This window comes from Enoplosus armatus, chromosome 17 (genome assembly GCF_043641665.1).
Source record: "Enoplosus armatus isolate fEnoArm2 chromosome 17, fEnoArm2.hap1, whole genome shotgun sequence".
NCBI lineage: Eukaryota > Metazoa > Chordata > Actinopteri > Centrarchiformes > Enoplosidae > Enoplosus > Enoplosus armatus.
Window position 1 is genome coordinate 8,680,956 of NC_092196.1, and position 15,536 is coordinate 8,696,491.

The 15,536-nt window shown below is 42.2% G+C and overlaps 1 protein-coding gene across 1 annotated transcript; it reads left to right on the forward strand.

The window, feature by feature from the left end:
* The first annotated feature begins 376 nt into the window (after positions 1-376).
* mapk3 (mitogen-activated protein kinase 3) lies at positions 377-12,245 on the forward strand. The gene is made up of 9 exons (XM_070924013.1): positions 377-795; positions 2,262-2,444; positions 4,140-4,329; positions 6,075-6,191; positions 6,288-6,402; positions 6,510-6,641; positions 7,362-7,471; positions 8,896-9,024; positions 9,955-12,245. Exons 1-8 carry the CDS (start codon positions 578-580, stop codon positions 9,013-9,015), a joined length of 1,185 nt encoding a protein of 394 aa, XP_070780114.1. The 5' UTR covers positions 377-577; the 3' UTR covers positions 9,016-9,024; positions 9,955-12,245.
* The last annotated feature ends 3,291 nt before the right edge of the window (positions 12,246-15,536 follow it).

A 15,536-nucleotide genomic window follows, 5' to 3' on the forward strand; every position in this document is an offset into this window, starting at 1 on the left:
TACGACGTTACAGTAAAGTCCTGTAAACGAAAAGACCCCACCTGTGGGTACTAACATAACGTTAGTGGGTGCCACAACCATTTATTGGCCAACACTCGTGGTATATGGGGGCCGACAACCCCAAAAAATCGATAAAATGACGATTTGATCATAAAGTACATCATTCTTGTCACAACAGGCCGCATGCAACATATTTCGGCACGCCCACTCGTTGCTGCTGCATGTTTATTTGGCAGATTGCGCTTGTTTCGGTATTACATTGGAGCTGAATAGGCGGTGCCTGTAGCCATCTGACATGACTCCGCCCAAACAAGTCACTCTTGTAATCATATCTAACGCACCAGTATTACCGTAGTTTGGCACGCGCATTTACGCTCGGTGCTGAGACCAAATCCGCTCTCGCGCACGAAATCCACTTACTCTCCTGTAGTAGAGAGGGCCTTATCGAGTCGCTTTGCTCCGTCAATCAAACAATCCGTTCGGTTAAAGCCTCGGACAGAAGTTAAACCGTGCTGAGAGCGGCGGCGGTCCCTCGCTGAAACACACTGACAGAGCAGGAGCGGTTTGGAGAGGAAGAATGGCGGATTCGAGCAGCACCGCAGCGGTCGGGGCCGCAGGCTCCAACAGCGCTGCTGCTGCTGCTGCCGGGGCGGCTTGCCCGGTTGCGCAGCATGTACTGCCCGCACCTGCGGGACCAAAGCCCGTGTGCGAGTCCGTGAAGGGCCAGATGTTTGATGTGGGCCCCCGCTATACGAACCTGTCTTACATTGGGGAGGGAGCTTACGGAATGGTTTGGTGAGTTGTGCTTGTCGTCTCTGTTGGGCCATCGTAGTATCTAAATCAAAAGTGCTAGCTAACGTTAGCTGTTTGTTAGCAAATACTGTTAGTCAGCTAACCTTAGCTGTGTTGTATTCAACAAGCGTTGTTCAGTATATGTGAGTGCAGTCACGATGTATGTATGTAAAACAGTCGCTCAACATTCAGACATTGTTTAACCGCAAGGCAGCCCATGTTGTGGTTAACTTAGCAGGTTAGCTGACAAGCTACAGGCGTGGCTATGAGCTTTACAGGAAACAAGATTGGGAGTGATTGCGCAGGATGTAGTTTGCTCTCCGATGAGATATCTTTTGCAGACAGCATTTGACCGCAAATGTGAGTTAGGTATCACTATAGCCATTTTGTACATACGGCTTCAGTCACCCAATCACATTAATCTCTACTTGAATTCTGTTTGCTAAACATTCAGCTTGCAGCAAAGCTGCTGCAGAAGATGCGAGTGGGATTTGTCAGTTGTAGCGAGGCCTTTCCTCGTGTTATCGCTGTATGTGATCTACAGCGTTGTGTGGACATATTAAGCAACCCTGTTGCACTTGACATCAATGCCAAGTCATCGCTATCGAGGCTGAACTGTGAGCGCGATCAGATGTGACAGCACTGCGTGTCAGTGCAAAGTGGATGGTAGCATGAGAGCTGGGCCCACACATCCATTTCAACAGGACACGCCGTGTGGATCACTGTCATTTTCAAGCAGGAGTATGACAGCACAGTGTTATTTTGTTTGTGTCATCATGGTCATGTGATTCCACTGTCGCAGCATTTGGTGTTTGTAAACATTGTCACCCCTGGTTGGTCCAGGGAAAGAAAACCAAGTAGAGTTTAATCGTATGATCTGCATCAGCTTCAAAACATGTTCATCATTATCCAGGTGTACAGATGGTTTGTTACAAATGTGAATTTAACCAATGCGTACATCCACTGCTGTGTGTTCATGTCACAGTATTTCAGCCATTGAAGCACGTACATAGGCGTGTGAACTTGTCCAGTTTATGCAGTGTGTTGTGCAACAAGAGAATACGCTTTTACCAACAGGAGAGATGTGATGTAACTGTTGTTCCTGTTGGGTGAGCGTCTGTGTAAAAACCTAAGCATTGGGCGATCAGTGATGCGTTTTCATAATTGGGACCTAAAAACCTATAGAGGGATTAACTGTAAATTTAAAGGTCCCAGAAACACACCATTCACAGCTGCTCTCAGCACCGCCTGGTCTCCATCTACTTTACACCTACACTGCACCTCCACTCAGGCCTACAGCTACAGTACTTCACCACACATTGCAAGTGTCACATGTGCATCTTGGCAGCCTGCAACGCCCTTTTGGAGCTTAGCATTAGCCCCGTCTCTGATACCGTCATTGTGTGTGAATTGTGCAGTGTGTAATATGAGACCTGTTTTGTGCTTCTTTCCACATCCACCCTATCCAGCTCTGCTATGGACAACGTGACAAGCCAGCGCGTAGCCATCAAGAAAATCAGCCCATTTGAGCACCAGACATACTGCCAGCGCACACTGAGGGAAATCAAGATCCTGCTGCGTTTCCACCATGAGAATATCATCGGCATCAACGACATTCTCAGGGCACGGCACATTGACAACATGAGGGATGTGTATCCTTTAATGCTTCAAATGCTTTACAGAAAGGGGGCTCACTGCATTTGTCTGCATGCTGTGCATGCACATGTCACTTATTCCCCAAACGTAGATTGAATCAAACTACTATATAGGATTAAACAGATTCTTTTAAACAGTTCTGCCATACTGTTGTGAAGCCTCCAAGTCAGTACTTTTATCAAAAGTCAAATTTCTCCCAAATTCTTTGGGTGAGAAAAAAAGCACATAAAAAGAAACAAGTCTATAGCAACAGCTTTGTTTGTTAATTATAGGTGTGTGGCTTTGAGAATTCTCCTGTGACTACGCCTGACTTAAAAATGATTGAAACAATGCGTTGGCATAGAGAGGTTAAACCAAATAAGTAAACACGGAGTTATTAATCCCGCTGTCAGTCTGCTATACTCCTGCCACAGAGGTTCAAGATCAGTTGGGCCAAGAATTCAGTGGGACAGTTAATAAGGAGAAAAACTTTGAGACAATTATGTTGCTCTTGATGTTTATGACTGGACAAGCTAAATTTAGGCTAAATATGAAATATAGATAATGCATTGAATTGGTTTGAGGTGCTGGGTGTTACCGATTTATTCTAAATTACAGTTTGTATATTGAGATTTTTGTTGTTTGTTTAATAGCATTGTCAAGTTAATGCAAAAGACATTTCAAGTAATTTAGAGATGTTGCCATATTCTAGAGAAGTACCCTGTGATGTCTGGGCATAAATGTTGAAATTGATAGTACCATAAACCATTTAATCTCAGTTTTACACAGTCAAACTGTTTATCTAACATCTGGATACTGGATGGACTCATTTGAGTATTCAACTAGTTTTGATTCAACATGTCTGCTATCATCATTTACCCTCATTATTCAGGTCAGTCCTCTTAGACAGCCTCAGCAACAGTAGTGACCATTTGCAGAGCAGCTAGAAGCCGACTGCTGGCACAACCGGTCAGGGAGTTGCTGCCCCGGCAGTTTCTCTCTGAATAGCTGCTTTGTCCACTGGAAAACGGAAAGGAAATGTGTGATGTCCTTGTATGTTTTTGTGTCTGGTTTTCTTGTTTGATCTCTTTAGTTGCTCCACTTGGTCGTATTGTGTTGTTGCTGACTTGTGATGAATCCTGATTAGGGCAGATGTAACCAAATCCAGGGACGGCACCAACACCAGTTAGTGGATCCAGTAGGGTCTCTTAAACCAACAAGACTAAGAGTCTACAGCCATGCTACCGGTTCTGTGAGCTGTTCTAAGGCACAGTGGTGTGTTGAGCTAAATGCTAACATGCTGATGTTTAGCAGGTATAATGTTCACCATGTTCATCATCTTAGTTTAGCGTGTTAGCCTGGACTCAAGTAAGTGTGTGTGTGTCAGGTGTGAATAACTTTCAAACAAGACACTACATATTTTAGTTGCTGTGGTCACAGTTTTTAATATACAAAATTACTGCAACACAATTATTGCACCTTTTTGACCAACCTGACTAAAATTAAGTCTTGCAGTCTCAGTTTTCCCTACAAGATATAAATCTAGTAAGTAGTACTAGTAAGTATGGATCAACCAGTCTTCATTAACTTCTGTTGCTATATAATTTAGGACAAATCAAATCACTTGCAGAAAAGCAGCTCTTATGTTCTCCTGGTGTCCGAGGATACCGTTTGCCCTGTCATTGTCCTCCTTGACCCGTGCGTCCTCCCAGCTACATTGTGCAGACCCTGATGGAGACGGACCTGTACAAGCTGCTGAAGACCCAGAAGCTGAGCAACGACCACGTCTGCTACTTCCTCTACCAGATCCTGCGAGGCCTCAAGTACATTCATTCAGCCAACGTGTTGCACCGTGACCTCAAGCCCTCCAATCTGCTCATCAACACCACCTGCGACCTCAAGGTCCACACACACACACACACACACACACACACACACACACACACACACACACACACACACACACACATCTTCATCATCATCATCATCATCATCATCATCACTGGTGACAACTAGGCTACTGGATCTATTTTGTCAGCATCACATGCACCTAAAGGAAAACTATATTCAAAATTAGTATTTGGTAACTGGTACACTTTGCTTCATTTCTAGGAGAAGGAAGTTAAAAAGAGGTTATTTTCTTAATCTCACATAGTGCATTAAAGTCAAATGCTTATTTTCAGTTGGCTAAAAACATGTTTTTACACAAGAACCATTATGTGTACTTTACACTGGCTCTCGACAGGATTGAAAAAGAATCTCAGGAATGTGGGATATGGGTGATGGATTGACCCGGGCCCTTCCTTTCCCTCCTGGTTTCTCTTTTAATATTGCAGACCTTCAGCCTTGAAATATGCCTTAACGGTTTCATGACAACAGCTCTGGTGTCCTGTTGGTCTGTGTGTGTCTCATATCTTGTCTATTGGCTTTACTATTTTTAATCTAGGTCTACTGTAGGCTAACTGCTCTCTGTGCAGCAAACACTGAATCAAATCCTGTATTTGCAAATATTTAATATTAAATGACTCGCAGTTGGATTGGGACGCTGTAAAATTCTCTCTGAAGGCATTTCCATTTCCTGATTCCACATTGTGTGCATGTGTCTTAGCAGATAACTAGCCAAAGGTGAAGTGAAATATTATTAATGTACTATAGTACTAATATTTATAGTAATGACGATAATGAATCTAAACAATCAAAATTAATTACATTGATTGTCCAGTGAATCATAGAGCGAAGGAGTTGTTAATAACACAATACAGCTGCAGGATGTTTAATGTGTAAAGGGCGTGGCCCTGGCTTCTGCTCAGCTGGCAACAGCAGCCCTTTAGTGTTGTTACTTCTCTTCTCCTCCACAGTGATGAACATTCATAGTTCCAAACTGAATAATTTTTAATATTTAGTTGATCAATGTATCTGGGATGAAGAATAATATACATCCACTGCTTTTTATATTTGAGAAAATGTACTGGCAGAATATTAAGCTAAATGGAACTGCTTCACGCCCATTCAAATCACTGAAATGAATTCTGGGAAATGTAGGAAACCATAATCTCATTCACAACCTTGTTGTAAGTCGTGGCTGCTCAGTTTGTTCCACCAAAGACTAATTTAATTCTTTCTTGATTTAGTTTCTGTAGTGGTCTTTAAAAGCTAAAACAAACTACTATAATTACATACATAAGCTGTCTTGTTTTTTTTTTGTTGAAATGAGCCATCAGGCTTCTCTTTGCCATGTTGTACAGCTTCAGAGTAAACTTGTGAACTCTTGGCAGCCAACCATCAATCCCTGGATTAGTTGATCATGTGGGAGGAGTGAAAGAACAAAGGCAGCACATGTTCCAGCTGCTTACTGATACATTCCTCTCCAGGAAAAAAAAAATCAAAATACACCCTTATTACTGCAGCTATACATTACATCTGTGACTTTGTACCACTATCTCGTATATTTATCACTTAGCATATGCAATGTAATACTGAAATTGATTCCAAAGAATTGATCTGCACAGCCAACAAAGGTAAATAAACAAGAATATGATAACAACTTGAAAATAAAGGGTCAAAATAACATGACCTGATTACGCTGCTAGGTGGTCCCAGGGTACATTGTGTGCAGTATTACCTCTGACCCTTTGTGCCATCCTCAGATCTGTGACTTTGGCCTGGCACGGATAGCCGACCCTGAGCACGACCACACAGGTTTCCTGACCGAATACGTGGCTACACGTTGGTACAGGGCTCCAGAAATCATGCTCAACTCAAAGGTAGGCGTGTGAGTAAGTGATGTAGATTCTGTATTGGACTGGATAGCTTCTTAGTTTGTTGACTGCATGCACTCTATATGTGTGTTTGTGTCTCAGGGCTACTCTAAGTCCATTGACATCTGGTCAGTGGGCTGCATCCTGGCTGAGATGTTGTCCAACAAGCCGATCTTCCCTGGGAAACACTACTTGGACCAGCTCAACCACATACTGAGTGAGGCAAAGTTTTCGACAAAATGTTAACACTATGACGTTATGTCACGCAAGACGATCATTGAATAGCCATATATTGAAAGATGTCCCTCACTCTCCTCTGTGCAGACATCATCGGCTCTCCATCTGCAGATGATCTGAACTGCATTATCAACATGAAGGCGAGGAACTACCTGCAGGCCCTGCCTGAAAAACCCAAGGTCCCCTTTGAAAAGATCTACCCCAAGGCGGACTCAAAAGGTATTGCAACACATACTCATTTGTAAACCTGTAATGTGAGGAGAGAAAATAAGGGTTAGGGTACATTTAAAATAACAGCAAAACCTATGGACTAATCTGGGAAGTAGGTAGAGGCTAAAGCAGCAGATGCTGCTGTGTAGTGGGTTCTTTTAGAACTGTTGAGATGGATCAGTCGGACTAGATGGAGCAACAAAGTGTTTTTCTATTAGTGACCAAGAAAAAGTTGCACCAATAGGCCTTTAGTAGCAGTTATGGCCTCCTGTAACTGAAAAGTATTTGTGCATAACATGATTATTCTTTGTCAGATACTCTATACAAAGCTGATGTACGGGCTTTATTTGTTCGAATAGTAAACACATTGTTTACATTCACAATAAGCATGAAGGGGCTGGTAAAGTGTCAAGCCTCAACAAGAACATCCAATGAAGCAGTAATATATCACATCACATTGCAAAATTGTCATCATTGAAATGTATATTATTAATTTTATTCAAATAATTACAACATGTTATGTTTATTTTGCCTTGTGGAACAGTTAAATCATACCCGATGTACCTCTAACTTTAATTTGTATATTCATTTTGTTTGAAATATCCAGCAATACAGTGAATGAAAATATCGAAATATTTGTCTAGACATAATATTTTGGTTGTTTTTATATCAGTCCAATAAACATTTTGGTGACTGAACTAACTGAAGTTGATGCTTCATCTGACACAGCTCTGGACCTGCTGAGCCGCATGTTGACCTTTAACCCCATCAAGCGCATCAGCGTGGAGGAGGCCCTGGCTCATCCTTACCTGGAGCAGTACTACGACCCCACAGATGAGGTACGCACAGATGGAGCCATCATATCAAGCTGATTTATGAATTATTGCTTCAGCATAAGACAGTCATTGAAAGACTGGGAAGATGCCAAGTAGGGTTGGGAGATATGTAAAAAATGTTCCAACAGCAGTCAGCGAATGCTGATATATTCGCGCAGGTGGCAGGTGAGTTCCCACTTACTGTGTTCGAATACTTATCCTCTGACATCAGCCTTTAATGTGAAAATCCAATTTTACTGAAACAACACGGCCTTTAGGCTACTCTTCAATTAGACAAAATAAATCGCTTTAAGATCTTTGCTAAGCAATAAGCTGTAAAGACAAACTGAACAGCTGTCCGATGGCGTCAGATGAAGGACGCCTCCGCTTGCAGCCTGGTGGGGATAACATAACTATGCTATTAAATTATTAGGGTGCACAACTGCACATACAATTTTTGGTCTCGTTCTCAAATATGATTTATGTATTGACGTTGATTTTCAGCACTGCTAAAGATGGCTTAATTGTTATTTAGTCGCTGCCCTGTTTTGTGAAAGTCTCATCTGAAATCAGTGCAACCAGAACGTGCATGATATAAAAATAATATGACAAACAACAACCGGTGATGGACTCCAACCAGCCAATCGCTGATAGCCAACCGTAATGCCAAGTTGTAAGAGGTGAAAAACTGCAAAGAAATTACATAAGAACAATGCCTTTTGAATGCTCAGTCTATCAATATTAAAACTGTACTGTACTCAAAAGATGAATTTGCATAAACTGAAGAACAACAACACGCCTCAAAGTCAGCCAAGTATTGAGATTTGCACAAATGTTGCAGGCAGAAGGGCTTATTCATTCAAACATGCAGTGGGCATGTTTGAGTAGTAGTAGATTTAATTGTGAGCCTTTCTGCTTTGTGCTGGGAAGCCTCTTAGCTGTGTTTGGAATGCAATTAGTATTAAGTTTGCTCCACGGTTCAGCCAGAGAGAGGGGGAAAAATATAACCGCTAATCACATCGCCGTTTACATCAGCATAGACAGAGTCTGAACTGTGCTGTACTATAGATGTTAAAGTTTTTAAACACAGCTGTTATATTGCTCTACAGCAGTTTGTGTACTGCATTGTTCAGGCTGCATAAACCTTCTCCAGCTTTTCCCACTCGGCAGCAGTAGTCTCAAAGCCTAACCTTTTTTTTTTTTTTCCTCCAAACCGCTGCCTCCAAATGGTGAGCTGCAGCGGCCTCTTATGAGTTTAATAACTGTGTGTCACATGTTGCAACTGGGTAATGGAAGTAAACAGACACACTGCACTTTTTAAAGCAAAATATTAAGCATGTGGCTCTCCAGCTTTTGTTGAAGGTTTGTGTGTGTGTGTTTGTGTGTGTGTGGTGTGTGTGTGGTGTGTGTGTGGTGTGTGTGTGTGTGTGTGTGTGGTGTGTGTGTAGCCAGTAGCAGAGGAGCCCTTCACTTTCTCCATGGAACTGGATGACCTTCCCAAGGAGAAGCTGAAGGAACTGATCTATGAGGAAACTGCTCGTTTCCAGGCAACCTACCAGGGCTCCTGAGGCACACAGGTACATGAACACAGTCACAGCAACACAGTATTCTGCTAGTTAGTCTAGGTTGCACATTGAAAACATAAATGAGACGATGTGCTAGTTTAACCCGATGTCACACACGGCCTCGGGGCGTTTCTTTTATTATGAAATCCTCAACTGCAGAGTGATATTGTCTTCATGTCCTACTGCAATCAGCATGCATAATATTCAGCGCCATTGTTTTATATCTGGACAGCTACATGTGATTTATAAATTCGTTCCCATTCCAGTTAGTCTTTGTCAACAGAATGTGAGAGGCCTGTCGATGCATTTCCATGTAATTAAACGGACAGATTAGATTCATTTTTTGACATAATTATAACAAATTGACATTTTATTTAAAATACTAAAGTAGTATTTGTAGGATCATCTCCAAAAATCTCAACATGAAATTAGAAGGAACATTCAAGACAACTTGGGGTCTTAAATTTGACCATTTCTTCTGTCAACGGTGATAATATTTTAAGAAGATGACCACGCACGTCACAGTGCTGAGGTGCACGAGGCCCCAAAACAACAAACCTTCTGAGAGGTTGTGCACAGTTGGATCCTGGAGATGTAGCAACATTACTGCAGTGGAGTCCATCAGGCCAACAGGAGTGTTCAAGTGATCAGGCTGTAAACAACGTTCCAGTGTTATCATATTATTCTACATAACTATTTATTTCAAGGTTAAAACAAAAGGTGAAACGTTAACTATTTATTTCTCATGTTAGATTTAGCAAACTTGGTTTCTTCAGTGCAATATGTGACTGTAATGGACAGTTTTGGTCACTAGTTCTCAACTCTGCTGCACCCTCATATCTTAGTCAAATCCCGTCCTATATAAGCAATGGAAGTTAGGCCAACTTTGACTAAATGAATATGAAGTTGCATTCTAAGTGCATTTCTTTTTCTTTTTTTCAGTCCTAAAGAGTGACAAGGCCACACACAGGCTTGGAACAAGACGACCCCAAACGACATGCTAAAACAAAAGAAAAAATGCATCTTCAAGAAACCAACAAAAAGAGAAAACAAGAAATAAGAACATTTAACTGCTTATCTTTCCATTTCTACTGCAAGAGAGCTAAGTTTAACTTTTGATTTCTGTGGTTGGGTGGGGTGGTAGGGTCTGGCGTACTCATACTGCTTCAGTTTTGTCCATGTTGGACTCTTCCCTCCTCTCACCTCACACCGTGTTATCATCCCGCCTCATCCTGTCCCATCTACAGTGACCCACTGTTCATCTCCTCTCCTGTCTTGTCCTGATCATCTTCCTGATCAAACCCTCTTTTTTTCTCCTCTCCCGCACCTGTTGATAATCTGTGTGTCTGAGCTCTCCTGTCGCTACATCTCATATACTACTGTATTAACCAACACCATAACTCTCTTGTCTTGCTCCATGTAAATTACAAGCGGGAAAAATCGAGGGCTAAAAGTACGGGAATGCTAATCGGGTGTGTGTATATATAAAACATAAAAGCTTCTTTTTTTTTTCCTTTTTAAGTGTGCAGTTTTTGTTTGTACACCGCTGTTCGAGTGTTTTCGGATCAGTTCAGAGTCGTATCTGTATGTTTTGGGGTTTATATTTGCAAGTCATTTTTTTGAACACTTGATTTTGAGACAAACATTCAATGTTTTTACTGGCATGTTGGCAGGTTTATAGACTTCATTGTTGTCGCTCTCTTTTCTTTTTTTCTAAAAAAAACAACAAAAAAAACTGTGTATGATGTTCATATGAATGCATGCATTCCTGAAATTAACCAAAGTGGCAGAGAGATGCAAGAAACCTGGCTGGGGAGCAACTAAGGAATATCTGTCGTAGTTTTGAATTGTACCTTAAACACATTTCTTGACCTATAACTTGTACCAAGGGCAGACAAACTGAACTCTCCCTTCATTTGTGGAAAGTTGGTTATATTCAGGAGGAGGCGCTATGTGATTGGAACAAAACTGATAGAATCAAACAGCATAAAATATAGTTTCTATAATTGAGTGTTCAATCAGATATTACGACCGTGATACCCAAGCCCCATTTTCCAGAACGTTCATGGTACTGCCATGTCAAAACATTTTTGTTTTTGTTTTTTTTACTGCAATCCTTCCCAACAGCACATGTGAAGGTCAGAGACTTGAAACATCAGAAGTGTAATGATCAGGAGCTAGCTGACTTCATGTAAGTTTTATAGTGATCCAGTGTCAGTATTACATTCCTATATTAAAATACATTCTCCTGAATTTCAAAAAAACTCCCTGAACCCTCCATCTCCAGAGCGACGTCTGGGGAGCACATACAGTATCCTGGAAAATGGGGCCTGGTTGACATCAGCCTTTCCATCCCACTGTGCTGTTTTTGTACTGCGTTCCCATCTGCTACTGTTTGACGACGGTATGGAGTCAAATATGTACGCAGGCTGGGGCCTAACTGACAGTGAAGGCCCAAATCTAAACAGCTCATGTATTCAAAGTGGCCATACTTGAATGCAGTCTAGAGAAGAGCAAGTGCCCTTTTCCTACAAGCATCTTCAGATCATGGTCTTTTTTTCTTTTTTTTTTTTGTTTGGTTCATTGAGTGTTGAATGTAAATGATCTGAGTTTCTGGAGTCCATCGCTGCAGCTTAGAGTTCACCAGTTGCAAACTTCTACAAGAACACCTTTTTTTTTTTCTTTTTTTTTTACAACTACAAGAAAACTGTACACGTTGCTGAAAATGCCACGTTCACGTCATATGGGATGGATGGTAGAGATGGAAAGATGCCCATTTTAAGGGCTGCGAGCGTACTGTGCACAATATAACACCAAGTCCATTAAATTTAGGTTTAATCACACTGAATGATGTGAGGCATTCACATTTGTCTGGTTTAGTTTGAGGCACTTTCGTATTTGTATGTCGGATAGATCAGAGCTGTCAGAAAAGTCGTCTCCCAGTCGTAACTATGACTCGGAAGTTGACGTGAACGCTATTTAAAAGTCGGAAACTTGAATATGACATGAATGCGGCATAATCGACAACATAATGGTCAAACCCAGGAAGGTCGGAAGAGTACTGTCTTCATGGTTGTACAGTGTATGTCCCCCTCTGCCTGTTTGCTTTTTGTGCCCCTCTTCCCTCTCTGTGTGTTTTCCTGTTAACATGCTGGGTGTTTATTCTGCAATGTGGGTGATTCAGTGCTTCAGAGGCACTCATTTCTCAAGAAAAGGCTTCTCCATGTTCCTTGTGAGTGCGTGCATGTGTATTATTTCCGTGTTCATTGTTCCCGTCAGTTGTCGGTGTCTGCTCCCTCCTCTCTTTGTTCTGGATGTGACTGTACTAATTGCTGCTTGGTGGAGCACCACCCGCAGGTCCAGCTCAGTCACCAGCTGAATCTGCACTCATTTTTTGCCTGTTGCACTGGGACCAGTAGAGAAGCCCCCCCCCCCCCCCCCCCCCCCCAAATAAAATGGACCAACACATGCACTGGATCCCCTCGCTCTCTCTGTCAGGGCAGGCCTTGTGATGCTAATAGACCCAGATCTGGAGCGCTCACCGGCCTCGCCCTCTCGTCAGCTAAATCATTGGTTTGTTTTTCTTTGTTGCGTCTCAGGCTCGAGCCGCGTCATGGGCTGCTTTCTCAGAAGCCATAGCCAGCACTCTGGGATCGGTGTGAGGCTTTTTGGTGCATGTGGTGATCATCATCATCGTTGTGTTCAACCTCCCCAACTCTCGCATCGCTTTACTCAAAAGGGCTGCCCCCCCCCTCCTCTTCTTTATCCCCCCCTCTGTCTGCTTCTCCACAGTGGGATTGGTGAAGGCCTTCTAACCCATATCACTGACTTTGTTGCCACTTTCCTCCTCAGAAAATCATCGCCCCTGTCTCACATGGATCATACAAGCAGGAAACTCTCTCCAATCGCATAACTCAATCCGCACGCCTGCACTTTGTCTTTCCAGCCTCTTTCCCTCCCTGTCTTGTAGCCTCCCCGTTCAGCTTTAAGTTTCACCTGTTGTGTGTGTGTGTGTGTGTGTGTGGTAAGGCTCATGCATCATCTGCAGTTATTTATGTCTGTGTACAAGTGTTTGTGTATCTGCTCATCAGTAACATAAAGCCAAGACTCTTCTTGTCCTGCGTGTGTGTGTGTGTGTTTTGGAAGTGTGTATTGTTTCCTACACAGCTTTGGCCCTCTCCCTGCAGTTATCTGCCTTTACACCTGTGAGACTTTTCTTTTTGTCTTTTGGACCAACACAAAAACAGTCACACAGATATTTTGTACGTATTTCATATGTATATTTGGTCAGCAGTCAACCAGGCCCTGCTTGCTTTTGCTTTCCTTCGAGCTGCCACCAGACCAAACATCTCACTGGGTAACCATGAGAACGAACCAAGAGGACCACATTTTGCAATCCTCCTGAGACACACACACTCACACACTTCTCTCTTTCTGAGGAGTGTACCTGTGTGTTTGTGAAATGTTGCACTTAAACACACCATACACATTCACACAGTATCGGCGAGTCTAAAGGCCTGTCTGTCATGAGGCCTGTTTTCAGATATTGTTGTTTTTAAATGGCTGTTCTTATTATTGCTATTGTTGTTATATTGGTGAGTTGTTGTATTTTCTTTTTCTTTTTTTTTCTACATAAAAGGGAGTTAAAGTTGTATCAATTTTTTAATTATTAGGATGTTTTTATTTGTTTTTTCTTCCTTATTTCTTGTATGGGCGTGATTATTATTGGCAGTGTTTTCAATCTTTCTGAAACCTTTTCTTTTTCTTTCTTTCTTTTTTCCCCTCCAAGATCTTATACGGAATTATTTTAAGAGAAGATATAAGTAGATTGTCAAAGAGATATGAGTTATTGAGGGTTATAGTCTGTATATTCTATGGGTATTATGAATTAAACGATTAACAAAATACAGAATTATATACATATAATTAAATAAAATTTCCTGATACTGTTACTACTGTTTGTGGATGCTTTGTTTTTTTCTTCTAGCTTCTTTCATTGAACTTCAGAATGAGTCACTCATTTCACAAAGAATGAGCTCAGATGGACAAAGCTGTCTAGTCTGCCATGAATTCTGGTATTTTTTTCCAACTAAGAAATTTGGCTGACGGGGCAACCATGTCTCAGCTCTGCTCACTTCCAGAGGCGAGGCCAGAAGGGGGCGCCCAGTCTGGGTGTCTTGGTCCAGTGTTTTGTGTGGTATTATTTTGGCATCCATTTATTAGGCTGACTAAATCATGTGACTGTTTTTATTATTTGCAAGAACCTTTAATTGTGAGTCTTATAACCTTTTTACCAAATTCCCAAATGTGCCCCCCTTCTTTGAATATGTGCCCCAGTCTGCACCGACCCACCACATTAGGAAGTTTCTAAACCCGCCTCTGTTGAGTTCAACAGCTACGAGGACATTTCACTGGAAAGAAATTCAGGAAGCTGTGTGACTTGCATTAGAGTGAAGACTGACCTACAGACCGGTCTGAAACATCCTTTGGAAGTACACTTTAAGCCTGAGCGGCATCTCACCACGAAAGCCAACTTGCTTTTCCTGTTGCACAGCTTTCCCCTCTTCCTTCATAACATGTCTGAGCATGGCTTCCCCCTCCGTCCCCGACATTCCCAGAGTCTTTGGCCATGACTGGAATGACAGCAGCAATGTCTGCTCATAAATTACAAATCTAGTTGAAAGCAGGGATGGCAGCAACAAAACAGAAAAGCAGGAGAACATGGAACACAATCTGTCCAGGATTTGCACAAACCTTGTGCTGCATGTCAAAAGGAGGCACCTGCAAAAGTGTGAAAATGCTGGAAAGTCACATTGCACTGCTGTGAATAGATTCCTCTATTCTGGTGAAAACTGGGCTTGTTGTAACATTTCAGAGTGGGCTCGGCCTGTGGCACCATTGTTTGTCACATTCCAGCTTTGCTATTGAACCTGAACAATACAGTAATACACTCGATGTCTTTGTACTGTATGTATAGCGAGCATGCGTGCCTCTACACACGTGGTTGTTTCCATATTTCTGGCCTTGTGGGTCAGAGTTGAGTTAACATATCTCCACACACCACATCCCTTTTGTCAAATAAACACAGAAACCTGCTGCACTCCCAGTGTCTTTCCCAGTAATCAGCCCAGCCGTCAGATACAAACTGTCTCAGGAAAGGACAAACAACGCCAACAACATGCTTATTTTCCTCATTTTGTACCACCTGTGAGTTATCACATGATGTCGATTTAGTGTCACATATGTTTTGTATCATAGTCCAAACAATGAAGCAGAATAAAAGAAATCCTAGAAAAGTGTTGGCAGACAAAGCCACTAGTATCCCAGCTGAACAAAAGCAGTCTAAAGAGAGTGGAATAGTATTGCCACAGGCAGGGGAGAGGCCAGAGAGAGAGAGGTGAGCACTGGGCTGTGAGCTGGTGCTTCATTAACTGATTTTTACAGCTCTGACTATTTCAGGTGCGTTTCCCAAGAGAGCAAGAAGGAGACTTTCTTCAGTCATACCAGTCTGTCCAGTTTTTTTC

What these genes read in the sequence shown, in the direction of transcription:
- mapk3 (XM_070924013.1), top strand. Translation starts at nt 578, where the DNA reads ATGGCGGATTCGAGCAGCACCGCAGCGGTCGGGGCCGCAGGCTCCAAC. An exon ending in ATTGACAACATGAGGGATGT is followed by an intron (nt 2,445 to 4,139) that starts GTATCCTTTAAT and finishes GCGTCCTCCCAG; the next exon opens with CTACATTGTGCAGACCCTGA. An exon ending in CCCCAAGGCGGACTCAAAAG is followed by an intron (nt 6,642 to 7,361) that starts GTATTGCAACAC and finishes CATCTGACACAG; the next exon opens with CTCTGGACCTGCTGAGCCGC.